This window comes from Buteo buteo, chromosome 11 (assembly GCF_964188355.1).
Source record: "Buteo buteo chromosome 11, bButBut1.hap1.1, whole genome shotgun sequence".
NCBI classification, from domain to species: domain Eukaryota; kingdom Metazoa; phylum Chordata; class Aves; order Accipitriformes; family Accipitridae; genus Buteo; species Buteo buteo.
This window is the reverse complement of record NC_134181.1, coordinates 23258169-23285890: the sequence shown is the minus strand read 5'-3', so window position 1 is coordinate 23285890 and position 27722 is coordinate 23258169. Positions and strand designations below refer to the sequence as shown.

General features: G+C 51.6%; 2 protein-coding genes across 2 annotated transcripts; both read left to right on the top strand.

Moving 5' to 3' along the window:
- The first annotated feature begins 4289 nt into the window (after positions 1 to 4289).
- Positions 4290 to 12152, top strand: LOC142036843 (uncharacterized). Its single transcript, XM_075040513.1, has 3 exons — positions 4290 to 4471; positions 7308 to 7428; positions 8291 to 12152. Exons 1-3 carry the CDS (start codon positions 4405 to 4407, stop codon positions 9477 to 9479), a joined length of 1377 nt encoding a protein of 458 aa, XP_074896614.1. The 5' UTR covers positions 4290 to 4404; the 3' UTR covers positions 9480 to 12152.
- A 12886-nt stretch (positions 12153 to 25038) lies between these two features.
- On the top strand, positions 25039 to 26789 carry CCL17 (C-C motif chemokine ligand 17). Its single transcript, XM_075039411.1, has 3 exons — positions 25039 to 25325; positions 25991 to 26096; positions 26434 to 26789. The coding sequence occupies exons 1-3, from the start codon at positions 25259 to 25261 to the stop codon at positions 26522 to 26524; spliced, it is 264 nt and encodes an 87-aa protein (XP_074895512.1). The 5' UTR covers positions 25039 to 25258; the 3' UTR covers positions 26525 to 26789.
- The last annotated feature ends 933 nt before the right edge of the window (positions 26790 to 27722 follow it).

The following is a 27722-nucleotide window of genomic DNA, read 5'->3' as shown; positions in this document are numbered from 1 at the left end:
TCTGGGCTATATCACCCAGTGCCATGTAATTGGAAAAGCCATCAAGATTTCTCCAGATTGAAGTCTGGAAATCTGGTCCCACACGTCAGGGACCGGCTGCGTTCCCTGGCCTTGACCGTAGTACATGTACCACCAGTCTCCCACGTCCTGGCTCAGACCTTGCTGCATGTGTGCTCTTCAAGAGAAACTGGAGGAGCCCAGTTCTGGTGAGTGTGGAAGCTCTGCCGCAGTGCTGGTGCTTGAGCTGCCTTGAGTCTAATGCTCTCGGACTGCAGTAAAAGGGGATTGTATCAGAGTGGTGGCTGAGCTGCCAACCCCACTGAGGAGAGGTGGGTGTAGTGCAAAGACGAGCTGCCAGCTTGGAGCTGGGAGCATTAGCAGGGGAAAGAGAATCTCATCATATGGCCAGAGTTGGAGTCCTGGGTCAGCCTGTCTCCTTTGCAGCATCAAGACTGGCTGGGTCTTCCCAAAAGCCAAGTGTTCCTGCTGCCTCTTTCCAACAAGCCTATGGGACAGAGATCATGGACAACATTGTGGACAGCAAAGGATGCTGTTAATACCTGCTACCAGGGGTGCTGGGCTTCCCTGTTCTAGGAAGACCAACTCCTGAAGTCTTGGGAGCTCCTGTACAGACCATGCAGTGGAAATCATCAGCATTCTCATCTGATCCGCTCTGGCATCTCTTTCTTCCAGGTCACATACAGCCTCCTACATCTCACTGACTTTTCCTTTTTCTCCAGTCAGCACTTGATTTCCAGGAAGACAAACCTACTGTAACAAACAGCGCACAGTCCTTCTTGCACAAGGAACCAAGAATAGCCATGGAACATAAATTTCCAACATGGAAACACCCTGTAGGAGACAGGCCATGTTCTGGGGCTATTTCCTGTTTGTTTAGGACACAGCCCTTGTTCTCTTTGCATATTGTTTTGCATATTGCCTTTACAGGGGCAAGTTGCTTTTAGCTTTCAAGAGCAAATCTCCCTGCATGAGTCATACATTCCTTCAACCTGTGAGAACCTTGACCCTGTGCACAGGCCTGGCAAAGCTGCAGTGGGTGGGAAATGCTTGGAGCTGCTTTCAGGTGTCTCATGGTGGAGAGAGGATCCGGCTCTTTGGCCCGTGCTATCTGTGGTTTGGAGCAATAAGCCAAGCTCCTGGCTAATGGTTGCCAGTGAGCAACCAAAGGTTAGGGGTATGGCATCAGATCAGGCTTCTGACCATGCCTTGTGCTGTCACCAACATCTAGTCTACACCAGACATTGTTCTCCCTTTCTCTGCAGCAGAGCTAGTGTTTAAGTAGCAGGACATCCACCGGGATATGAAACTGTCCTTAAAGCAGAGCAGGAACTGGAGCCAGACAGCCCAGACTCCAGCCTCGACGCCAAACTGTCTGGCATGAGCCACCAAGTGCTTTTGTGGGTGCGCGGGATCAAACCTGGAGCTGTGGGCCCAGAGGTTACAGTCCCAGCCCCAATGGTGTACAGTGCCCTCTGCATGGACCCTCTGCCCACATGCATTAGCAGGTGCACAGACGAACATTTGCTCATGTTTTTTCCTTGTCCATGTTTCAGATCAGCCTAAGGTCCTTCCTCATTCATACTACAATTAACATTATATGGGGGGAAAAAAGCAACCTTCTTCCTAGTATCTACTGCTTTTCTTTGGTGCTATACCATCCCTTCAGAGAGCCTTTGGGTGCTAAGGGTAACCTCAAGAAGCCTCCTTCCAGTCCTCCTAAGGAAGAATGGGGAAGGGCTGTGATGAGCTGCCCCAGCCTGTGGCCTTCACTGGAAGGCTATGATGTTCATGGTGGGCTTTATTCCTCCTCAGTCTTGGTCTGTTTTGTTTCATTTTCATATATTTTCTTAGCACAGTCTGTATTCCCTGGTTCCCAGTTACTCAGTTTTTCTGCTCTTTTTTCTTGAAAGCTGGTTGTCCCTGACTTGCAGAGTTGCAGACTCCATTGCTTGGGCACTGTGGTTCGTGTTTATGGACTGGGATTGCTGGTGTCCTCTTCTACCTGCCCTCATCCACATGACAATTTAATCTACAGTCCCAGACCCACACTGAGTAACTACTTGCTATTCCTAGAAACTAAAGCAAAAATAAATCAAATTAAGATAACAGCAATTGCCTAGACAATTTCTATCATAACCAAAGAAGCTAAAATAATCTGAAATCAAGACAAGTCCAGAGAAGACCTGAGACCCTTCACTGTCAGATCAATATAATGCCTGTGGTTTATCACTAGTTACAGCAGAAATAGCTCCTGGGCTACAGCAGGCCCTCTGACTTTGGGTTTTTCAGTGCTGCAAGACCCAAAAGAAGTGCGGTAAGTGGCTGGCACTGGCGTGCTGGAGGAGCAGATGTGCAATGGGACAGGGAGGGTGGTATAGGAAGCAAGTTGAGAGCAATGATGCCAGTTTTCTGCCAGCTGCAGCCCAGGTTTGTCACTGCTCTTTGGAGCTGCCCGCTCCCTTCAGAGCCAATTGCTGTGTCCTGCTTTTGGTAACAACTGCAGGGCTTGCCGGTGGCTTAGACCCATGGCACTGCCAGCACGTGAAGGCTTGCCACGTCCCATGGAGCTGCACTGAGGCTGCAGCTGCCCTCCGCTGCCCTCCTGCAGGTTTTTCCTTGTGCAGATTCCACCTCCAAATCCAGCTGCCGAGCTCACTGGGAGCAAAAGGAGGTCTCTGAGAGTGTCCTGGAGAAGTCCCCTACCAGGCAAAACACCACTAGCCCAGTCTGCGCAGGAAAAGCAGCTGCATTACCCTGCCTGCCAAAGAACTCTTTGCACCTTAAAACCAACAATGCCTGTGGCAAGTCATGCCTTTAGCAAACAAAGCACTCACCCTCCCACGTTATGTGCATACTGGGGCCCTTCCTCAGTTTTATCCATTGCTGGCAGTAAAACCTTTGCAGAAGAAGCAGAACTTGTTTCTTCAGGGGAGATGTGAGCATGTGTGGGCTGTGCCATCACTGCCAGCGGTCAATGCGCCCGATGGCCTCAGGCAATGCCTGTTCCTGGAATAAAAGTTTCCTGTAAGTCTCTGCCCAGCCAGAGAAAACGCCATTTGGGGAAGGGTCCAGAAAGCATCCCAAAAGATGCAGCATGTTGTGGTCCAGCTGGTTCAAACAGACTATTTCAAGGTCTTTATTTTATTTTCTTTCCTTGAAATGGGTTTTATTTTCTATTGCAACATAAGCAAAGGCTGGAGTTACAGGCTGGGAGTTTCACCAAATGTTTCAAAAATGGAGCATATGGAAACTTGGGGGTTTTCACTCTTTAGGAATAAAATCCTAACGGGAACTGCTGGAATTTCCCACAGAACAGAGAAGCCAGGTTTCCACCAGCCCTAAGAAAACTCTGGGAAAAAAATATTTCAGGGGCAGCCACACTGTCTCAGTCTTGATCTTATCTTCATCTTTCAGTTGAAGGAATTGGCAGGGGAAAATTGTTATGTATTCTGCTGGGATCTGAGATGAAAGAGAAAATAAAGGTGCAGGATGTGACTGCGTGTTGGTATGTCCGCTTCAGACCTGGCTTCGTGCTCGTGCCAGGAAGCCCCCCAGCTGGCCTGGTTGCTTGCAGATCTGGGGGACTCATACTCCTGCTCTCAGTATCAGCAAGACCTCGATGGCTGAGACCCTGCCGTATATCAAAAGTCAGGGCTGTAGTAACAGGCACATGCCACAGACAGCATGCCCAGGGACAAGGAGCTGCTTGGGGAGGCCACTGGGTCCCTGCTCACCCCTTGCTTTGGCGATGCTCTAAGAGGCAGCCTTGTGTGAGCTCACCAACCTAGTTGATGAATTTGTAATCCTGATTAGGAAATTCCACCTCTTTTGGCCTAACAACCAGTGCTGCTGTTATAAGATGTCTGCCAAAAAGGTAGGGAGTAGCTGTTTTTGCATTCAGGGGTAAATAATGAGCTTAATGTGCATTGGGGAGCTGCAGGTTGAAGGTGGAGAGAGCTTTACAAGCCTAAGGACAGTGATGCCTTAGCGCAGGCTGTCTGGCCAAGAGACACATCAGTGGGAGAGGAGGATGGAGCTGCTGACTCCTGAAAGTCCCTGCCTGAATAATTTGCCAAGGAGGCTGGAGCTGCTCTGTGTGCGCTAAGAAAAGCTGATGTAAATGCAGCTGGGGAATTCCAGGAGCCATCTAGCTCTGGTGCAGGCAGTATTCCCTCCCCTGTCCCGCTCTTCCCTCCGCCTCCTGTCGTCACCCTGAGACACGTGTGGGGGGAGAAGAATAACAGCTGAAAACCCCATCTCAGGGCTTCATAATCCTGGAATGAGCTGCAGCAGCTGTGCTGTTCTGGAGGATGCAATAAGCAGTCAGGAGTGGGAAATAACTGCCTGTAATCCTTCCCTGCCTGCCCTTCCTACCGCGGGAACATGAAGGCTGTTTCTCTCCGGGTCCTGTTTGTGCTGAAGATCTTGTGCCTGGCGACCCTGGCTGGAGGTGAGCCACTGTGCCCCTTGCCACCCCCTGGGCTCCCCGGAGGAGCAGCCAGGTTCACGAGGGGCTAGGGAAGAATGGAGCGGGGGGGAAGCGGTGCTGGATCGGGCTGTGGGCACCAAGGGACCTTTGTGGGCTGTGGGAGATCTCGTAGCAGGATCAGGCTGGGTTTGGGAGGCAATCCTGGCAGCAGGGAAGTGGGAGCAGCCCCGTGATGGCTTTTGTCACTCCTGAGGGTAGGTGGGGAGAGTGTTGGAGAGACTTTCATGTGATCCGTATTGGAAAAGAAGCATAATGCGCTTCTTTTCCCCTTTTTTCATGTCCCCTAGGGACATGCTGTGGGGGCAGGCTGCAGCCCATCTGAGGGTGGCTACCTGTCTGCACAGGCTCCCTGTCCTGAGGGTGCTGGTGCTCCCATGGCTGCGAGGCGGGGGCTGCTGTCGCCTGCAGCCCCAGTGCCTGTGCGGTGCATGTGTGCAGTGCGCACGTGTGTGTGTGCACAAGTGGGAAACGCTCTCCTGTTCGCTGGATAAAGATCTTTGCGAGCTCCAAGGTGGTGTTGAGTGGGGCCAGAGGACCAGGAGGAGGTGGGCGCAGCTCTCCTTGGGCTGCTCTCGGTCTAAGTCGTCTGTGGCACAGAGCAGTGATTGCTGCTCAAGGCAGCAGTTAAGCAGGGTGGGTTGCCAGGCTGGCAGCCAGCTTCTCAGCAGTGCAGGCAAAGCTGGACTTCACCCAGGACAAAGGAATGGTCTATTCCCACCATGGGAAGGGAGAGGGGCAAAGAGCCCTTAAGATCTGTGCCCTGTTGCCACCAGATGAGAGGAGTGAGGACAGCAAGAAGGGCAGCTGGGGATGGAGCTTCTTCCTCTCCTCACACCTCCGGGCAGGTTCTCCAGGGCTGGCCTGAGTAAAGTGGGCAACGGGGACACCGGGCAGCTTATCCTGCCCTGGGAACCCGTTGCCTGCTTTGGCACTGCCTAGCTCTGCTCACCTGCGGCCAAACATCCATCTCCTCTAAAGTGATGAAATCAGGCTGGCTTTGCAGAAAGAAAGGCTGGTGGTGCTCCCTGGTCAGGGTCTCCTGAGGAACCATGCTGAAAAGCAGGTACCAATGGCTCCCAAGAGCAGTGCCTCAGAGGAGTGGTGGTCCTGGATGGGTAAACTCTCAGTTCCCAGGTGTCTCCAAGGTCCCTTTGGCAAAGACTCAGATGCAGCTCAGAGAAGCAGAGTTGTGTGCCCCAGGAGGAGGGGGACTACCAGGGCTGGCTCCATGCTCCCTGCAACGCTGCTCTCTCCTTGGTACGTGCTTTCCAAGCTCCTCCGCTCTGGGAAGAACACCCCAGGAGTTCAGCTAATTGCAAACCATTTGCATTGGTGCCAATAATTGTAAAATCAGCTAACGGTTAACAGAGAAGGGCCTTTGGGAGCAGTCTCTGACCATTCCCTGCCATGCACCTCCTCGACTGTCCACAGGGACGGATCTGGCCCTCTTTGCTGTGCCTGTTTTGTTGAACACTGCTCCTGGAGGACACCAGCAGTATGTCCTCTGGCTAATGAGAGTTAATTGGGAAGTTGGTTGCCCCTGAGCTATTCTTGACCCTAAAGTGCCACAGAAGACATTATTGTGTGAACAAAGAGTTTTCCTTTAACATTACAGAGACCTAGAGATTGAAATGTGCTTCTGTAGAGAGGCGGCAGGAGTGTTTGCTTGGGATTTCTTTGCAGCCATGCATTTCCCCAGTAAATGAATCAAAAGAGCTGAGGGTGCTCCTGTAGCGATGCTCATTCTTGCACCTGGTGGATGGATCATTCCCAACTGAACTGCATCAAATTCACCAAATTGATTTGGGAATCTGAGATGACATTTTGTAGAGACTGCCTGATCTAAACCAGACTCCAGCTCCTTTCTTCACAGGGGTCCTCAGATAAATCAGGGCTTGTTTTAATAAGTCTTGCCCCTTGGATGTCAGAAACAAATTGCCAGGCTGCATTGTGCAACCTCCTCTCACGTGGCAGATGCCTCTTGTTGGAGGCTGGGGGTAGGTGCAGAAATGAAGGGTCCCCAGTGGTGTGACTGGCATTTCTCCTTGAAGGGTTCAAGTGGGGTTTTGTTTTTACGCTTTGCAAATTGAAAACCATATTTTCTGGTGGAGATGGAAAAGAGATGTTTGGTGAGAAACCGTGCTGTGAAGCCGGGCTGCTGAGATATCTACAGGAGCAATGTATCATTCACCAAAAGGTTCTTTCCCTGCACCCTTTCTCTGAGTCCAAGTGGCATTCAGAGACCACACACCAGCAAAGGGAGAGGCAGGATGCTTGCCTGGAGGGGAACTCCCGTGGGAGGAAGAGTTAGGATTGATCCAGATAAGGGGAGGACAAGCATCCTGCCCTCTGATCTGCACTGTCTGCACCAAGAGCCCATTGGTGACAGTTGCAGCAGGTCTTTGGGGGATGAAGAAATGTGTCTTCTGGGCACCATGCTGAGAGCAGTCCTCCTGTGACCCAAACGGGAGAGGACCTGCAGGTCCAGGTGCTTGCACAAAGGACCTCCAGCCAGTGCTTGCACATCCCGTAAGGCAAGCTGCAATGGTGTCTCAAGAGCCCCACAATTTTCACAGTACTTTTTTTGCAGTTTTCTGGGTATCTTATCACCTGTTTGGGTGATACAAACAATCGTGGCCCTGATGGGATTTGTCTTCATCTCATTTTATCAGGGATTGGAAACTTTCATGGCAAGCTTTGGATTTCTTCTCCCCAGAGAAAGGGAAAAAGAAACAGTGCTGTTTTTTATAGTACCTAATAAAAGCCAACATTTAATATGTTGAAAACTTTATTTCAGGGCAACCCAAAGCACCTCTGAAGTGTTCAACAGAGTGCAGCCGTTTTACATCTGGGATAGCGGCGAAGCGGATAAGGAGCTACCGCATGACCGAACCCCACTGCACTAAACAAGCTGTCATGTAAGCACGGCCCCACCGCCTGCCTCCCTTGCCGCATGCCCTCCAACCCCGATTAAGCATTAGCCCATCAGCAAATGCCCTTGCTTTGGAGCAAGGAGCAATCTGGAAACAGAGCAGACGCTGGTATTTATTTGAGGGGCAGGTTGTTTTTTTTCCCTATTTGAAGACCAACAGCCTCCATGTGAGACCAAGGGCTCAGGCACAGAGTGAGACAGGGATAAATGGATGGGGAAAGGGACTGACAGACGTACTTGTTGGCAGAATGGGGCAGCAGAAGCATGCAAGGCAAGAGCTCACGTGTTTCTGTGAAAGCAGGTGTTTTCTCTGGAGACAGATTCAGACTTTTGAGCTTGTCTGGAGATGCGAAAAGCTACATTTTTTTTCCCCAGGATAATTGTTGTTTTCAAATTGCCCAGAAGATGAGGCACCATTGGGACCACTTTATTGCAGCCCAGGAGGTTGCTCTAAAGTGAACCTGCTGGGCTGACCTTGGAAAGTCTCATCTCACTGAGTAAATCAGAAGGTTTTGCCTTCACGTATGCTTGTCCCTGGGCAGCTGGTGCCTGCAGAGCTTCCTGCTCTGAGCACTGGAGGCAGACTGCATCCAAACATCAGAACAATGCTTTCAAAAGAAAAAATTCAGGGGGGGAAACCCTTCACCCATGAGTCACGTTCAGCTGCTCCTCATTCAATCAGATCTCAGAGGCACCTGCCCTTCCTGAAATAAATAATCCATCCAACATGGTGGTGTTTACTATGGGCTTGAGAGAGTTCGTGTTGCTGTCTGCGTGCCTTCCCTACCACGCTGATCTTCTAAACCAGTGTTTTCTTTATCCAGTAAGTGATCCCTTTTTATTCTCAGATTTATTACTCTCAAGTCCCTGGAGATTTGTGCAGATCCAGAGGCAGAGTGGGTGAAGAAGATCGTACAGAAACTGGACCAGAAAAATGCCGCAGCCTCCCCACTTCCACGTGATGCCACCTCAGCAGTGGCACCAGAAGAGGTCGGTGTTTTTCAGAAACATGTTGGTCTTACAGTTCCATCTCAAGCAACTGCTCCAACTAGTTTCTTCCAGGGGACTGGCACAACAGTTCTGGAGAGAATACGTGTTCCTGCTGCCAGGACAGAGGCATCCAGCAAGCCTCCACCAGCCATGCAGGACACCACCCAGGTCCCTGCAGGATCATCCCCTGTGATACAGGAAGTTGCTGCCCGCTCAGAAGTCACTCCAGAAGCAAACAGAGATTCCTTAAAATCTCCTGCACCTTCAACAACTTTTGCAGCAGGCATGGTCTCCAGCCAGTCTACCCCATATCCCACGGCGCTTGTGCATAACTTTGACAATGCTGTGGGATCTACAGAAGAACCTGTAGGACGTACCGCAAATGCTACGGCTCATATTGGAGACACCACTTCTTCTAGCTCAAATTCAGACCCCATGGCCATTACTAAAGGATCAGACCATCCTGTACTTTCTACAAATGAATCCCTGGACCCTACAAGTGCAAGAGACAATGCACCAGATGCTGATTCTAGCCGTTCTAGTTCAGATCTCCCCTCCCTCCTGGGTAGCATGGAGATCACCACAATCCCAGACACACCAGTTCCACCAGAGGCTACCTCAGTTTCTACTCTAAACTCCACAACTGCCACAGACAAAGGTACTTCTGTCTATACCAATAAGGTTGCCAGTTCTTCTGCAGGTGCTTTTGGTACTAGAATATTTGATTCTTCATCGCCTGTAGCAAAGCAAGAGCCTTCAGATACAATAGTTTTTACTAGTCAAGCATTCTCAGGCCAAGTCAGAGTGCAGATAACTACAGAAAGACCAAACAATCTGCCTCTTCACAGCTTCTTATCAAGATCTCAGATGCATTTTATCATCCCAGTTTCTGTGGTAGGTGGTCTGATGGTTTGCAGTGTTGCCATTGTGTGGCTATATCTAAAATTTGGAGTCAAAACGGAAGAAATGTCAAGAGAAATGGTACAGGGGTTGCTCTACCAGAATGGAGGACATGAAAACAGTGTCTATCCAATGGAAGTAATCTGAATGCTTTATGGTGTGGACATTTTTGGCCTAAACCAGATGTGTGTTGCTGCAGGAAAGCTAAGTTTATGCTCAACTGGTGACCAGTAGGAAGCAAAGCAGGGAATAGAAATACCAGAGAAAACTGAATTTTTTTGCAGAGCAGAATGTCAAAAAATATATTTAATTTGTATATTGGAAATAAATGAGATGATGCTTTTTTCTTCTGGTACTGTTACGTACAAAGGCTCTTGCTGTTCTAGAGCTGCTTGGTGGCTCTTTGCCAGGTGCTGGGCAGAAGTGAATTTCCAAATTGCTGTTGGGAATTTTTCTGCATTTCATCATGGCCCAGCTGAGAAGCCACCCACTCCCACACACTGCTGGACTCAGGCTCAGCCACCTTGAGCAATCTTAACACCAAAATCACAAAATTTGCACTTAACAAACTCTGTTGCTTCTTTCTTTGCACTTCAGATCACTGCTCTGTCAGACCAAGACTGATGCTGGTGGCCAGCTGGATGCTGGCTCTCCTTGGGCTGATCAAATACCCCATTTACTCTTGTGGAGACACAAGGGGTAGTCTAGCTTTTCAGATAGAGGTGACAAAAACTGCATCTGATTAGGGGACTGAAGGTCAGTGCTACAGATTCCACATTCAGAGGAGCTGGCAGCACACAATTGATCTTCTTGAAATAGGGCCACCTTTCTCTCCAACAGCTACAGGCATTTCTTCTTGCCTATTTAGTCTGAGACCTAGCTCTTGGCAAATCAACTGCAAGAAAACCCTTCTGCCAGCTGATGCGCCCTGTGTCCAGCCACGTCCAACAACAGGGCAGGATAATGTGGAGGAGCCTTTGCAAATGGGAGAAAACAAGGAGTCACCCAATAATTTTGCTATTCATGTGATAACGTTGGAGGGTTTTTGCTGTTCTCTGCAAGCACAAAACCCAGGAAATATTCTCTTGGAGTAGCTTAATGCAAGTCTGAATTTAGTCACATAGGAATTACTCCACCACAGCAGACGTACCATCCTTCTGGTCCCATATTCTCTCTAGAAATCAGCATGTTTGCTAATCCACAAAAAAGCAAAAAGTACCTGTTCATGGTCGTACACTTCAGCTGCATTTTAGTTTTTCTTTTTTTGGCTAGCAACGATCACCAGGCTATTAAAGCACCATAACAGTACCAGGCTGGTTTTTTTAACCCAAATTGGTTTTGACTTTTAGAGGTCTAGATGTTACTGTATGTAAGCCTTATCTTTTATCTGTGGTCAGTTCCTGAAAACCATTATTAAACATTGACTCCAGTATGATTTTTGCTGGAGCGTGCACAGGTCTTCAAGATATGATGCTTTGTAGGTAGAGCTACACATCAAGGGTCAGATCCTCTGCTAACCAACCTCAGTGGATCACAGCCCAAAGTATAAATATGCCTGTAGAAAAAAGAAAGCAAAACCACATAATAAGCAATATAATCAAAGAAGAAATGATGGGTCAGCTGTAAAGCAGAGCTAGAGGAAGGTGGCCTATTAGATCCATCAGATGGCACCTTCAGGGCATCCATCCAGCCCTGGAGGTGGAGAGGATAGACTGTAGTGGTGTTTGTTTTCTGCCTTCATTCAGTCCCTTAGTTCTGCATTTTGTTGACTTGAGAGAGGGGAGCCAGGTATTCATCTCGGGCTTTGCAAGTACAGAATGCAATCAGATTAACTGTAATTAGGAATTTGGGGTGAAACCCCTCCTTGTACAGCAGCACTCCTGTGCAGCCCAGCTCTGTAATGCTGGCTGGCATTGATTTATGTGGAGGGTAAATTGGAGGCTGTCGGCACAGCCTCCCCATCTGCCCCGCTTGCGTGTGGCTGGGGTTCTGGCCTCACAGTTTGTGAGGTGGTGTACTATGGCATTATTTTTATATGAAATACTAGAAATGTTATTTTTGTAGTAAAGTTTTGCAGCCATTTGAATGTATGTAATGTCCTGTCCTTGCTACTGAAGCATCATGGAGTCAAGACATTTCTGGAAACATTGGAAAACACCTTGTCTATTTTCTTGCTGGTCTTGGATGGCTTGTGCATGTCCATGGGAGCTGGGTCACTCTCCAGGCAGTACAGAAATGGAGTGGACACTTGTCTTGACTGGCTATGGGTGAAGTTCTCAGCTTGGAGTGATGCTGGGGACGTGAACATGCACCAGGCAGATCTGATCACTTCAACTCCCGCCATGGTATTTGTAAGGACACTGGTTTCAGCTCCACAGCCAGCTCCCACCATCTTCCAGCTGCCATGGTCATGCTGGCACTCATCAGGAGGAGCTGCTCCTCCAGCCCAGATCCGTTCTTTTACTCGTCTTGCTCCCCTCTCCTGTTTCCAGACTGCTACCAGGCAGGATGCTGGCAATCCTCATGGGGGGCAGTTAAACCCCGGGGGGCAGTTAAACCCCGGGGGGGACGATGACCACTGCTCCTCCTTGCTTTACACTGTGCGATGGGCAGTCTGGGAGGGCATGAGGCAAATGCCAATGCAGAAGGACGGAGCCTGCGGGTGTCACTGGTTCCTGGGGCTTATTCATGTCATTTGCTGTAGAACATAGTGACTTTTACAGGTTCCGATTCATTTGTGTATCAAATATATATGAGTACGTGCGCAAGATATATGTTCTGTACCTTTTTTTAGAAGTAAAAGTAATAAAGTCCTTATGTTAAAAACTCTTGTCCTCAGAGGATTCAGCCCAGGACTGGGTGAACAAGTCTGGTCCCTCCAGAGGTGCAGAGATGAATGCATACACTTAAGTACCATGGGGGGAATCCCAGCATCGCCGAGAGATGGGAAAGCCAGCACAGTTGATGCAGTTGGGCTATTGCTCCACCTCTTCGCTGTTTAAGGGCTTCAGGCTTGCGAAAAATTTGCAGGGAATATATTTTCTCACAGGGAGTCACATTTCCTATACTGTTAAGGCACTACTGAAAAAACAGCCAAATTTTTGCTTTGTTTCAGCAAAGCTACAGCCAAACAGCAACCCACGGAAAACAAACGTTGTGCTCCAAGTCTGTTCTGTAAGGGGACGAGAGGGCAAGGGCTGAGCTAGGATCTCTCCCACCCCAGCAAGGGCTTGGGCTGCTCTTGCATGCTCCTCTCTGGTGTAAGGAAGGAGAGGTGGGAAAGGCAATGCAAAACAAGAGTCAGTGCCCAGGGACTTGCCTGGAGTGGGGAGCTGGAAGAAGCAAGAGGGTCATGGATGAGCATGTCCCCTGCAATCCAGCCCCATGCCATGTGGCCACCCTGCCCCATGCTCTGGCACCACCGGCTTAGTGGGAGGATGGTGAGGGCCGTGAAAATTTCCCACAGATGAATCACCAGGCCAGAAAGGTCATTTTGAGGATAAGAAGCTCTGTGGAAAGAAAAACACTTTTTTTTTTTTTTTTTCCCTCCTCTCTGTTAGGGGGAAAGGGCAGGCGAGGGAGGGGGAGGCTGTGTAAACAAGGCAGCCCTGACAGTGATGAATCATTTCCAACATGCAGAGCAAGTGCCGGCGCCAGCGTGGGCCGCTGGGGAGCTGTGATTCCGGAGCACTGAGGGAGCTTTTGGATGCCCGGTCCCTTGGCCAGCTGGTGGCACACACTCGCTGGCTTTGCTGCTGCTCCCTGGCTTCTCTAGGTCTGACAGTGTAGGGAAGGACCTTTTGTGGAGGATGTCTAACCGTGCACCTTCCCGTGCTCCTCCTGGAGGTCTGTGGGCTGCCTCCGGTGCAGAATTTGGCCCAGGAGACAAGTAATGCCTGTCATGCTCAGGTGGGACAAGGCTTGCCTTCTGCACCTTGTGTGCAAGACATGTGCTTCTGCCTTGAGATTTCCCCCCAGCCACCAGGAGACAGGGGGCCCATGGTCATGGTGTGCCCCTTCTGGTCCCTCGCTGACCCACATATTTGGTTTTCAACCCCACACCAGTGCAAACCCTCTCCACCACTTTGTTAGCCAGCTGTTTTGATTGACCTTATGAGAACAAGGAGTCAATGGAATGCCACACAGGCCCAGCTCCATGCATTCCCATCCCCACAGGATCCATCAGATGGCAGGGTGACAGGCCTTGAGGGCACTAATTGGTCTTAATCACTCTGACCAACCTCACGTGTGGATTGACTCACCCCCCTCCCACACCCCCCTCTGCCCACAGCCCAGGAGCCCCATTTAAGCTCAGGCTTGAGGCTCTGGTCCTTGCTTTGGAAGTGTTGTAAGAGTGTTGGTCTGGTGTCCTGGCCCTGGCCCTGGCCCTTGGATAGACCTTAGACCTAAGCTGTAGGTATCTTGTTGCCTGGCTGGATGGACCCTTTGGTGCTGTAGCCCTGCCTCTGTTCCCATGTCCTGCTGAATAGACACCCCCTAACCCTCCCCAATATAACCTGGCTCTAGTTCCTCACTTTGGTGTGTCTGGGACTGTTGATGGACCCTGTTACCAGCCCCTGGCTCTGCCCCCCATGCTCAGACCCCGTGGGACCCCACCTTGCTGGTGAGGACGCTGCCTGTGCTGGGGTCATCCTCAGCTCCTGGCTCGTCCCCTCTCACTCCCCGCTGTGGCCTGGACCTGGCAGTGAGACACCTCTGCCTTTGTCTTCTCCAAGCCCTGACTTCTCTCCAGGGTGATGTGTGAGGAGCATGGTTATTCCTGTGAAGCAGAGACCCTGCAGTCTCCGTCCTCTCTGGTTTGAGACTTGGATTGTGACTTGTGAAATGTCTGTCCCTGCCCAGCACGGTGGTTTTTCTATGAAATGTTGCGTAAGCGCACTTGTGCTTAGGGCAGCCTCTGGTCAAGTCAACGTACCACCACTTTAATAATGCTGGCTTAGCAGAACACAGAATGTCCTCTTCACTGCTTTGGCTCTCTGGTTGCACAGCTGCAGTTCTGCTGTGTGGCTGTGGTTCTCCCGTGCTTTGCGCTTGCTTAATCTCCACTTCTATGAGGATTGTGTCCCTGTTCACATCACTGCAAGGGCTGCTCTTGTAGCTGAAGTCCCCATTGGGTAAACAAAGAGATTGTCAGGACTCTCCAGGGTCATACCTCATCATTGACCATCTCTGGTGACGAAGGAAGCCTCATTTCTGAAGCATGCTTGAATTCTGCCAGGTGAGCTACAAGGCCACAAAGCAAATAAGTTTTAAAAAATAATAGAAAGAGGTGAGGAGCCCTCCAAGGAGGGACGTGATGTCAGCTTGACAACTCAGACCATAGTTGGCACAAATACTTTTTTATTACAATATCTAGATTACAATATCTAGGGACCTTAATGTATCTTTCTCATCACATTCTTTGAACTGAATTTAGTTTTCTGATTACTGGGTTTTATCCTAATCAAAAACTAAGGAACAAGTTAATTCATAACTTGTTCTACTGCCTCCTTGGAGTTATCAGGACTAATTCTGTTCAGAATTAAATCACTAAAAATGGCTGAAATTGCTTCCATGCCCTATTCTTTTTCTGTTATCACAGCTTTGCTTTAAAAGCTGAGCTGAAGCAGCGCTCCACTGCTGTGTTTAACTCCAGGAGCTCAAAAAAGATCAGGGTTGAAAAAGGGAGGGTGAAGTCCTCACCAAGCATCATTTCTCCTGATTGCTACCTGACACAGAAGCCTCTCCAGTGCAGAATCTCCCTTGGGAGCAGCAGCTCCTCCTGACACACCAGATCCATCCTTCACTTAACTTCGAGGCAGCCGATCAACCTCACTGGAGAAAAATGGGGAAATGTCTCCTTTTCAGTGCATTTGAGAAAATGGGCATCACATACTTTTTTTCTCTTCCTTAGCGAAGCAGCCACTTCCAGTTTCTGGTCCAGGTGCATCCACCCCTGCCTCTCTGCTTGGGCATCATGGTGAGGGTTCCTTGCCTGGCTGTGGTGAGTTTCTGCTCTGTCCCCTGCACTGGTGGGTGAGCTTGCCCAGTGACTCAGTGCAGATAATCCTCTGGGAATGGGCTCCTGGACACATCCTTCCTGCAGCCTCTGCATCTCATGACACTGGGCAGGACTTACCGTACAGGATGCAGCTTGGATCACCAGCTTCCAGTACTTGCTGGTCCCCAGTGTCCAGCTGTAGGAAGCAGGCTTTGGAAAAGACTCTCATTTTCCTCTTTTTAAAGTGTCTTTCCAGGCTGTAGGACCTGGCACGGTCGTACCTGGAGTCGCAGGGTGAGTATTGACTCCGGGAAGAAACAAGAGCATCGCCTTTGGTTTGTGATTGTATCATGAGTCAACCAGAGCTTCGAAATGGAGCTGGGGAGACCCTTGAGTGAGCATCCCAGGGAAATGTGGAGGGCTTTACACTCAGAAAGCTGAGATTTTAATAGAAGAAAAACTAGAATGTTTCATATTGTAAATGGAGAAGACTCAAAGTGACTGGCTGGAACAGAAGATAATAGGGAAAAGCTTATTTCTAACCCTCCCACCACCTCCTTGGGGACAGGTTTCAGGCACTCAGTGATGCTCAGCCATGTCTCTCCTGCCTTGGCAGCCCAGCTGCTTTTGCAGTGCAGAGCCTGTGCTTTCCTGAGCAGCATGATGACCATGTGGCTGTGTTTTCCAGCACAGCTGGATGTGCTCAGTTATCTGCTGAGACCCTGTTTCCAAGAGTGGGGCTTGTTCTGCCCAGCTCTGGGCACCAGCCACACTGGCACCATGGCTGGCAAAGCTGTCCCCCAAGTTTCCCTCCTCCTCCTCCTCCTCCTCTTGTAGAATCAAGAACCAATTTTTTTTTTTTAATATAAACAAGCAAATTCTCCAGAGCCCATTCAAATGAAAAGGGAACTTGGGCCAGCAGTGGGGCTTTCCAGCACTCATCAGTTAACAACTGCACATCAGCCTTTTCCTTCCCAAAAAGTAAAGTTAAAGAATAAACATCAAAGGGTCTCCAGGGTGTGATAGTGATGGTTTGAAAACCTGAGAAAGGGAAAGCAGAACATCCCAGGCCAGATATTCTGCCAGATAGGTAAGCACAGCTCAGCAGAAGCAGGTCTCCACTAGTATTTTTATTTCTCAAGGTCTTCTCCATCCAGAGCTGTCTCTTCTCTCTTCCCTGACCCTGGTTGCTGGGTGCCCTTGTACTTGTTCAGCCACCAGCACTATATGCTGCCCTGGCTGCCCACCCAAAGCATGACCCATAGCTGAGGAGTGGCTGCGTGAGGCCCCAGGCCACAGGGAGACGTGCCATGGACTTGCAGCAAGACCATGCCTACCCATCCCCAAAATCCTTCTGTGTTGATAACAGTCCAGCCCTTGGATGGTGGCTTTGCCCCAGGCGTGGTTAGGGCAGGCTGTACGCTCCCTTGGTCCATGGCTGCAGGGGCACCTCTCTTCCCCCAGCTTGAGGATATCTGCCATGGGTATGACAGCATCATGCCGCCTGCACTTGGTGGCTCTGCTCCTGTGCACACCACAGGCAAGACAAAAATGCATCAGAAGTAGCAATATGGCCCATGTCCCCAGCTCAGCATTGCCAGTTCGGCTGCAGCTCGAAGAGTGTCACGGTGTCCAAAAGGCTGCCTGCTGGGATGGTCTCTATGGGACGGGAGGCTACTCCGGTCCCAGTAACCATGGCCCAGGTTTGTGGAGAGGCTCTTGGAGAGGCACGTGAGTCTGCAAGAAGGGAGCCTGGGGCAGAGAAGAGGTGGGGAGGTGGACAAGAAGGGAAAGGAGCACCCACAAAGCTGTGGGGGAAAGGAAAGGTGCTAAGATGCCTTTGGGGATCAGCAGGAGAGCACGAGGAGTTTATGACAGCCCAGGGAGACACTGAGTCACTGGGTTGAACACTCGCAAGAAGGAACGGCACTCTGGGACCTGTTCAGAAATGCTTTATTTTTAGTCCTCTGGTGGCTGTGCATTATGGGTGGCCTCATGCCAGCTCCTCCTGGGCCAAGTCACCCTTTTGAGATGTAAGGACTCCGTCTCTCCACAGGAGCTGAGCCAAAGCACAGCAGCTGCAGAGGTCTGAGTATGTATTTTAATCATTTCTACTAGGTTGGGAAGAGCCTTGGCATACCCTGCCTGGGCTCCTTGAGCCTTCAGCAGCAGGAGATGTGTCTCCTCCTGCAGCTGGGGTTAAGGAGACCTGGGCATGACCAGAGCAGTTCTCAACACTGGGTGGTTTTCTCCCAAATTTTTTAAAAGGCACCCAGGGATGACACAGTCCCAGGCATAATGTCTTGCTCCAAAGGGGCAGAGAGTGGCTGGGGGTGCACTGTGAAGAAGGGCTTGAGGTGGCCCCTTGGGTAGCTCACAGTGGATGAGGGGGGACCATGGTGCCCCAGGCATCTGCATGGGACCCTGCTGCTCCGTGCATCCACCTACAGCCTGGAAAAAAACCAAGAGGGAATGGGGAAATAAGCTTCCGAGCAGGGGCTGTGCATGACTGGCAAGGCCCTGCAGAAGGGTCTGGTGGTCTGAGTGGCCGGGTGAGGAAGGGGGAGTCAAGCACAGTGGGGAGAAGCTGTCCCCAGGTTAACACAGAGAGGCTGACCCCATTTCTGCAGGTCTCTTCAGGGTCTGGAAGGCTTCAAGGCAAGGAAGATGTTGGAAAAACACCCAAGAACTTTGAACACCAACTTTTCCTTCCACTTCCCTCAGACTGATTCAGCCTCCTGCCCTGCCCTGAAGCCAAGGGGCTAAGCCAGCCTCATCTGCAAAGGGAGGGCTTGGCTGCACCCCCCTTCTCCTTTCACCCCATGCTTCCTGGCTAGAAACAAGGACTTTTGGTGGAAAACTTGTGTTCCTCTCCATAGGAACAGCATCAAACGTCAAATACTGCCAGAAATTGCATCACATCTTGCAGCTTTCGAGCAGTGGAAGGCTGGTGGCAGCAGCAGTCACTGTGTTTCTGCTTTAATGTTCTGCAGGGAGTTCACAAGCCATCCAACCGTCCCCAGCATATTTAAATTGGCTCTGGGGCTGAAAAGTGACTTTGTGTCGAAAGCCAGACTTGCCTTTCCTATGGCCATGAATCCCCTCTCTGTGGGTTTGGGAACCCTCCAGTTTATGCCTCCATGGAGGAGGATTTCACTTCCCTCGTGGATCCTACGGCTTTCTCACAGACCCGTCTCAGTGAACGCAGAAGTTGCTGAGGTCTGTTCAGTCTTTCTAGGTATCATCTCGGTCAGTAACCCTGAAGATCCTACTTGACATGGAAATCCCCTTGGCCAAAGAAAACATACAGGGCTTTCACTTGAATTTGACTGAAATTCTTTGGAAAAGGGTAATGTGGGGAGGGGGTGGAGAGGATAAATTGCAGCACCTCCTTGCCTGAGCTTACAGTTGAGCTCCTTCAGAGGCAGAACAGCATCCTGCAAGGAAGAGCCCTCACACAGCCACCATGCTCAGTGCAAGGGTGGTCCTGGTGCTCGTGATGCTACTAACCCTCTCCCCACGCTGTGATGCAGGTAAGGCACCTCACGGGCCACCGCTGCGGGCTGGGGCTCAGGGTCTTCCTGTTGGGGAGGTCAGGCAAGAAACCCTGGTGTGGAGCAGGGATGGTGCTGGTGGCAGAAGGAGCAACCCCCTGGTTGGGGCAGGGCTGCATGTCCCAGGGTGCGGGGAAAGGATCGAGACCGTTGCCAGGGCCGGGTGGCTTCGGCGAGGCCAGCTGCAGGGCTGTTGGTGCTGGACGATAAGCTGGAGCATCCTCCTGCCCCGGGAGGGAAGGAGGGCAGCTGGGGCTCCTCATGGCAGCGTCTACAGAACTTGGGGGACGTTGTATGCATCAGCCTTGTCACAGGGGAAGGTCTTAAAAACTGCTTTTCCATCTCTCTTTGTCTTCTCCAGCCCCTTACACACTGTCTGAGTGCTGCTTCAGTTACATAGAGTCCCCTCTCCGGCTGGCTAACCTGAAGGGTTTCTACAGAACTCCCGAGGAGTGTTTTTCCCCAGCAGTTGTGTAAGTCCTGGTAATTTCCCCACCACTGTGCTGCCTCCTGGCCCACCACGGGTTCAGTTCATCCATCCCATCTGGGGACAGGACTGGGCCAGGTCTGTATGGCCTCCATGAGTGGCCGTCTTCCAGCACGAAGTGGGGAGGACATGCCTGGTCACTTCTACGGGGCAGAGTTAAGGACACAAGTCCGCTGCAGCTCCTGAAGGCTCTGCCCAGGCTCTAGAGGCATTGGGCTGCAGGATGAGCTGCTTGTAGGACAGCAAGTACCCAGGGGCAGTGTGCAGGGCCAAAGGGAGGGGAGAAGGAGAGCAGGGGAGGGAGGATGGCATGGACCCAAGAGCTGTCATTTCTCACCAAGCTTCGCCTTTCATCTCGGCAGGTTTGAGACCCGGAATGGGATCAAGGTCTGTGCAAACCCACAGATGACTTGGGTGGAGAAAACGGTTGAGAGGCTTCAGAAAAGGAAAAGACTTCATGCCCCATGATGTAGAGTGGGTACCCTGGTTCAGGCTACCCAACATCCTGGTGGGAAGGAATGTTTATAGTCATCCTCCTGGAAAGGCCTGCGGAGCTCCCTGACGCTGAGGGATGGCACTGACTCCCCAGAGCCCTGCACCGCATCGCCCAGCTGGGCACCAGATCCTGGGCTGCTGCCAGCCCTGTCAGCACCTTCCTGCTGAGCACAGCCACAAAATAAAGGTTTACTTCATGTGGTATTGGAAAGTGGTGTCCTTTCTTCTCCCAGCCCCAGCAACTGTGCTGCTGCTGTCCGGCTGAGGCATGGAGCCAGCCAAGGGGCTGGGGTGGGATGGGGGCTCTTCCCACTGCCTCCTGAAACCTCATGGGTCTTGCTGGGGCAGACAGGGAGGGGGATGGGAGGGTGCTGCGTGGGTGCCCTGGGCATTTGGGTACTCACTTCAAGGGGGCCCAAAAGGGGCTGAAGAATCCTCTGAGGGCTTTTAGGTGCAAAACTGCCATTGGTTTTGGGCTTAGAGCTTTCAGCTTGTCCCTTGCCTTGTCCCGTGCATGCCATGTGTGAGCACAGCCCAGCTGCCACATCTTCCCCAGGACTTCAGTGTACCTGAGCTGTGCTGCAGAGGAAGGATTTCTCTGCAGAGCTCCCTGGGCAGGTAGAACAGAGAGGGGATGCTGAAGCAGATGAGGGATTCACGCACCTACAGCTGTGGAAGTCCCCCCTGCACCAGGGGCCACAGGGAGCTCACCAGCGATCCCTGCCAGGGTTTTGCGATGGGGATGAGAACTGGAAGAGCAAAAGTGAGAAAACTTGTGGGTTGAGATAAAGACAGTTTTACAGGTAAAGCAAAAGCTACATGCACAAGCAAAGGAAAATAAGGTATTCATTTACTCCCCACCAGCGGGCAGGTGTTCATCCATTGCCAGCAGAGCAGGACTCCATCACGCATAACAGTGATTTGGGAAGACAAATGCTATAACTCTGAATGTCTCCCCACTTCCTCCTTCTTTCACCGAGACAGTTTAATAAGGGGAAATAGAAGAAAACCAACCAACCAAAAAACAGAAAACCGCCAAAAAAAAAAAACAAAAACCACCAAGCGATGCAAAAGCCATCATTCACCACTAGCTGGATGATGGCCAGCCAGTCCCTGAGCAACAGCCACCCTGGCAACCCCTCTGCCTATGCTCCCAGCCCTTGGGGAACAGGATTTTGGCTGCAGCACCTCCAGGGATGCTTTCACAGCAGAGGCAAAACCCATCCAGTGCTGAGGGATGACCCTGACATCCAGAACCAGAGGTCTCATGGGCACGAAGAAGCAGGTGGAGATCAGGAGGTGCTTCGGTCTGAGGAAGAATTCTAAACTGTTGCCTTTCCTCTTCAGGAGCCTTCAGACCATGGAGACACCCTGTTTGCTTGGTCTTGGTGCCCTCTCCTGACAGCTGTGGCATGGGTGCAGCCCAGACCCCAGGGCTCCACCTGGAAGGGGAGGTCCAGCTCAGCACGGTGCAGGGGGTGACTGCAGTGTGCCTGAGAGCCCAGAGCCAAGCAAGGCGAAGCATTCCATCACCTGGAGGAGCCAGTGCCAGGGCCGAGCGGGGCCTCACCTGCATCCTGGTCTTTCATTCGCCTTCCCCAGCGTCGGCTCCTGGCAGAGACCGGCTGGCACAGAAGTAGCATCACTGTGGCCTCGGCCCCAGCTGAGCCCATTGAGAGACCTCGTGCCTTGGCCCACAGTGTACATGGGTCCCACCAACCCCTGCCCCATGGTGCACATGGGTGCTGCCAGCCCCCTGGCCAGCGGCCATCCTGCTGAACAGGAGCAGGTCCCAGCAGGGTCCTGCCTGCCAAGCTCCCCGGGAAGGCCTGGCCCGGAGCATCCCTCCTACCCATTGGCATGGGCTGGCGGTGCTGCGCCAAGCAGTGCGGGGCTGCCCAGGCCACTGGGAGCTGGAGGAAGCTGGGGCCGAGGAAGAGGGGGCAGCTGGTGTCCCTGAGCAGGGGGAGCCAGCTGTGGGGCACCAGCGCCATGGCATCCAGCATGGTAGGGCAGGGGCCAAGGAATTGGGCCATCCTTTGGAGCTGCGGTCTCCAACCAGCGCAGTCCTCTGCTGCTGCTGTCACCTGGGGGTGGGGACAGGACCAGGGCTGTGACGCCACTGCCAGGGCTGTGATGCCATCATGTGCATCAGAAACCCTTGGCAGAGGGTCCTGCACAGCTGTCAGGAAAGGGCAAGCTGAAGCACCTCCTGGTGCACCCCAGAGATCTCCACCTGCCTCTTGGTACCCATGCGACCTCTGGTTCCCAGACCTACAGGGAAGAGACTCGCCCCACAGACACTCTACCTCTGATCTCCTCCAAACAGGGTCCGTGGGACCGGAGAATGGCCATGGCATGGATGCTTGGGACCTCAGGGCAGCCTTTATACTTGTATATTAAAGAATTGGTTTTCTTCTGCTTTAGTTTCTTTTTCTTTCCATGCATTTGCATTGCCATCAACTTTATCGCTTGCTGAGTAGTTGCTCGCTGCTTAGACACATAACCTTAACACAACCAATTATTAACTGAACAGGCATATAGGTTACTATTATAGCCATTAGCCCTCTACATATAGACTTGAACAACGTTTTAAGTACCTTTCCAAACCATCCGCCAATGCCTGGTGTCCAACCCCACCCATCAAAAGGGTTTGTTTTTTCATTTTATGAAAAAAACTTTAGGTGGCTTTGGATTGTCATTACATCTGTTTCTATTCTTTTGTCTTGGTCTACACAGAAACAGCCACTGGTGTTTATGAGAGCATGAACCCCTCCTTTGGCCTCTAATAGATCATCTAATGCCAATTGGTTTTGTACTACCATTTGAGACCTAGATTTCACCTCTATTTGTAAGGTCTTTTTGGTATCTACCATAGCATTTGTAATACTACTTCCCTTGACACACTTGCTATCACTGCCTTTTCCAATTCTATTATTCCTAGCCATGGCAGAAGGCTCTGGTGAACTTATGAAATTTGGTTATTGCTATAGTTTCACCTTTGCCTTTCCGGCTGTGTCTGATGGTGATGAAGACTTCCTCCAGAGAGGGTTTTAGTGGCATCAGTGTCAGAGAGCAGCATCCCCAGTGTGCGAGTGCCTTGTGTTCTTCCATTTTCTTTGTCATTTATTATATGCAGAGGATTCACATATCCTGTTAAATTATTATGATTACCCACTCAAAAAAACCCCATTGTATGAGTCAGAAAATATTTCCCATCTCTACATTATTTTTTTTTGTCTGTGCCTACCCATTTTAATTTCTAACGTAGAGTTTTCCCTCAGTCAGATAGTTTGTATTCAATTATAAATTATAGTGAGGTTGCAGTTGGTCTGGACATCAATAAAATCATGTGAGCAGCCTGTCCCTTCTCTTCTCTCTACACAGATGCTGCATGTCTTTGCATTTGCCTAACCAGGCAAATTTGGGGAAGGCCCTGGAGCTCCACACCTGGAGAAGAGGCTGTGCTGCCCGTGGGGATGGCCCAGGAGACTGCCAGGAGCACCCCAGGCATGGCAGTTTTGAAGGGGCTGGAGAAGACTAAAGCTAAGCCCAAAGGTCCTCTGCTGGGGCAGGGACACAGAGGAAAGCCTGGTCCTCCAGAGACCCTCTTGGGTCCTCTCTGGGCCTTCAAATACCCCAAATACTTCAAATACATGCACTGATTTGCTTTAGGAAGAGCAGTGGAGCAGTGGAGGCATCTACTAACACTTCCGATGGGACTGGGAACAGGATTAATTAGCTAAGGGAAAGGAGGAGCAACTGTGCCTCAGACAAGCCTGAAAAGGGAGCTCAGAGTTTGGCATGTCAGCAGATGTCAGCTGGAAAAAGCCATTAGCTCAGTTCTCCCTTAATTACAGCCTTTCGCTTTTAACCGATGTCTAGGAGGTGGTGTGACCCTGGTGGCTTGCTGGGCTCAAGGGTCTGTACACTGGGGACATGGCAGGAGTTGCAGAAGGGAAGGTGGGAGAGCCAGGGGGATGCAGAGACTGTAGGAGGGGGCTCAGGGGCTGCATATCGGGTATTTTGTTCTTGCAGAGCCCTTTCCTGGGGAAAGAGGCATTAGAAACCAGCAGTGCCATGCCCAGCTCTCCACATAGCCACCCTGCCGCTGTGCCAGGCCACCAGACATGATGGCCAGCAGATCACAGCTTCCAAAACAGATTCATCAGCACATTTGGTTTGTTTCCTTCTCCTTTCTTCTTCCAGAGAAGTGCAAACATGAGATAATCTTCAGGGAAGTCCATTTCCACCTTTTGCCTTCTCTGAGAAGCCCCCCCTTACCTCATCCCCAAGCCACAGCCATATCCCCTCCCGTGTTCCCGCTCACCATCATCCCACTTGGCTTCCCACTGGGTCATCACCCCCTCCTCGCACGCAGATTGCAGTTGCATCTCACCTTCCTGAGGAGCAGATCTCTGCATGGAAGCTGGGCTGATGTCCACCAGTACTCCACAGTGCTGCCAGTGGGGTCTGTGCCACCCACCCCTCCTGCCCTCGGGGTCCTCTCTGGGGTCTGGGATGGCTCTCTTGGGGTTGTGGTAGGGTTTGTCCCATCTTTCTGCAGAAATGAGCTGCCTGTGCACTGATGACCACAAAGCTCCATCCCTCTGACCCTCATTTCGATGCCGTCAGAGGTGTGGGAGGCAGAGGCAATGCTTGGGCTCAGACTTGGGATCAGACCCAGACTTTCCTCAGCCACCCTGCTGCTGTTGCCCCATTTCTTCCCCCTCTATAAAGTCTCCTGAACCCACTAAAAGCATCTCTGCCACCCCCTGCTCTGGGGTCCCTCCTAGTTTGGTCCAGTGTGGCTTTTTCTGCCTGACGTCCCGTCCCATCCCATCCCATCCCCAGTGCTTCACTGCCTAAGCCAATGCTTTTGCTATGGTCAGGGGGGTTGGGGAGGCTGGTTTGGAGGGGAGTCATTAGTCACTTGCTTTTGATGACTCAGCAAACCCGTCAATGACCTGCTCCAGCTCAGAGATTTTGTTTGGGTTGTCTGTCCTGTTAGAAATAAGCAGGCAAGCGTTAGACTTGATGTCTTGGCTTCACAGAAAGTTGCTTCTAATCTGGTTTCGTGGGTAAATTTCAGTTCCCCCATAGCCTCCTGGAAGCCCCTTGCAGCCTTGTGGCTTTTCCGCAGAAAGCAGAAGTGGCTGCCCCGCTCCTCAACCTCTTCCACTCGCTGCTGGATGTGCCCTCAAAATAGACGACAGAAATCCCGTTTTCCCTGGGAAGAGACTTCTGAGAACACGTCTGAAATTTTTGGAAAAGCAGTTAAAGTGGATGACATGCAGAGGATAAATTACGGTGCAGTGAGAGCCAAAGCCACAGACACCGGGCAGGCTGGCACAAAGCAGGACGGAAGAAGAGCCCTCACGCAGCCACCATGCTCGCTGCAAGGACAGTCCTGCTGCTCGTGCTGCTCCTCACCTTCCCCCTGCACTGTGCTGCAGGTAAGGCACCTCATGGGTCACCGCTGCAGGTCAGGGCTTGGGGTCCCCACTGGGGATGTCCCGTTGGGGTCGCTGGGCAAGAAACCCCAGCAGGGAGCAGGGACAGTGCTGCTGGCAGGAGGAGCAACCCCCTGGTCGGGGCAGGGCGGCACGTCCCGGGGTGCGGGGAAGGACGGAGAGGGTGCTGGGTGGCCTCAGCAAAGCCAGCCCTGGGGAGATGCTCCAGGAGCTTGGAAGAGATGCTGGCAGCCATTCCCCAGGTCTCAGCTGGATGAGCAAGTGCTTGGAGGGGGGGGAGCATGTGCAGCTGTTTGGAGCCTCCCAAAACACCTTGCAAGTTGTGCTCCTGCCTTGAAAACCCACAAAACCTCGTCCCCAGACCGAACACCCCAACCTCACTGTGCACTTTGGCAGCTGCAGCAATGTGGGCTGTGGGGTGCCAGGTCCCACACTGTTCCCCTCCCCACTGCTGACCACATTTCCCAGTCCTGTGCTTGCTGCCATGAAGGGAAATGAATCCCTGCCATGGGGTGCTGTGGGAGCTGCTGAGAAGCTCCACCGCCTCCATCCTGTGTTCGACATCCTGCAGTGTCATTGTCCGGCGATGCAATTAGTTGCAAAATGCTGCCAAGGGCGTTCACAACATCTCTCCCTTCCCTTCACAGCCTACAACACGCCCACTGAATGCTGCTTCAAGCATGCACAGAAACCCATCCGACACATGCAGAATTTCTATGAGACATCCAACGACTGTTCCTTGCCTGCAGTTGTGTGAGTACCCCTGGGGTTTGCCTCCCACCTCCAGCACGGCGTCACGGTTGGGTCCCAGCTGGGAGCATGTGCCTGGTGGGGGGAGCTATGGTAGGAAAGTAGCTCCGTGGGGTGGGCAGAGGGAAAAAAAATTAGGTTTTGGTGCTTTCTGCTAATGCCAGTGGTCTGGGAAGACTCAGACGTGCACCGTCAGCCTGAGGAGGGCACAGGCTGCTGGAGATGGCTCCAAGCCTTCATCCAGGATGAGCCTGCACACAGCAAGGGGAGAAGTCATGCATGGGAAGGGAATGGCTTGTGGTTCATGTTTTCACTCTCTTTCCTCACTTTCTCACTGCAGGATTGTAGCTGCCAACGGTGCCAAGGTCTGTGCTGACCCCAAGAAGCCCTGGGTGATGAGAGCCATGAAAAAGCTTCGAAGGAAAAAATGAAATCCTCCTTCTGCCGTCCACCATCTGACCCGCCTGTCCAGTCCTCCCATCTTTGGAGGGAGCAGACGGCGCTCACGGCACATCTCCAAAGGGTCCCAAGGCGGTGGGCACTGTCACTGCAGGTGGAGCCAGCCCGTACCCTGGCTGGACCAGGTGTCACAGCAGCATGGACCAGCCGGCCACCAAGTCCCTCCCGTTGTCACTGCCCTACCGGTATGTGCCCAGTGGAGCAAATATTTATAATAAAGACTCATTGCCAAAAGTTGCTCTTTGAATTTTTCCTGATTCTTCAGCCCAAGGAGCAGATCCTACAAGCCCAGGGCATTGTGCGACCAAAAAACTCCTTTGCCACAGGCATGTGTTTCTCCAGGCTTGGAGCAAACTATGCCTGGTTACGGCGTGCTTCATTGGGAATGTGATAGTGGGGCCAGATCCTGACCCATAGGTCAAGGACCCACAGGGAAGGTTACCCTTGCCCATAGGTAAAGCTGTAAGTCCTTACAGCATGCTCTCAGCCCCACGGGCTTTGCAGGTGCTCCAAAATGAGGTGGTTGGGAGTGGAGGGTTCAGGGAGAAGATACTGATCTGCCAAGCCCTTAATACCTTGTCAGCTTCCAAATATGCTGGTGGTCACTGCAAAATAAGTAAGGGAGATGAAAAACAATGTCTGCATTGCAAGGAGGGGGAGGACACAACCCCTTCAGCTGGGCAGAAGAGATGTCCTGGCTGCTGACCTTCTGCAGGGTCGGGGAGGGCTGGGAGCTGCACAGGACCCTGCTGTTAACACCAGGCTGCTGGTCCATCATTTCGTGTGAGAGGTGCAAAGCCAGGAAAACCTCAGGAAGGTGAAGCCAAGAGTTGCGGTTAAGTGCCATGGACTGATCCTCAGCATAAAGCTTCATCAGTGTTTCATGCCCATGATTAGAAACCAGGGCAGGGCTGTATTTTCTAGGACACTGAATGGAGGCAGGGGACAGGAAAAATATCCCAAATGACATTTTTGCCCACAAATCATTAAGCACCATGGGATGAAGCACTGGTGGAAAGGAAAGCTGAAGCAGAATCAGATTTTGGGAGACACGTCTCATGGATTGTGCTTGACTGTTTATAGACACAAAGCTCCAGGGTTACACCTTCACAGCACGTAACACTGAGGGCTACAATGGCCACGTTGTCTTCTGAAAGAAAAAATGGGTGT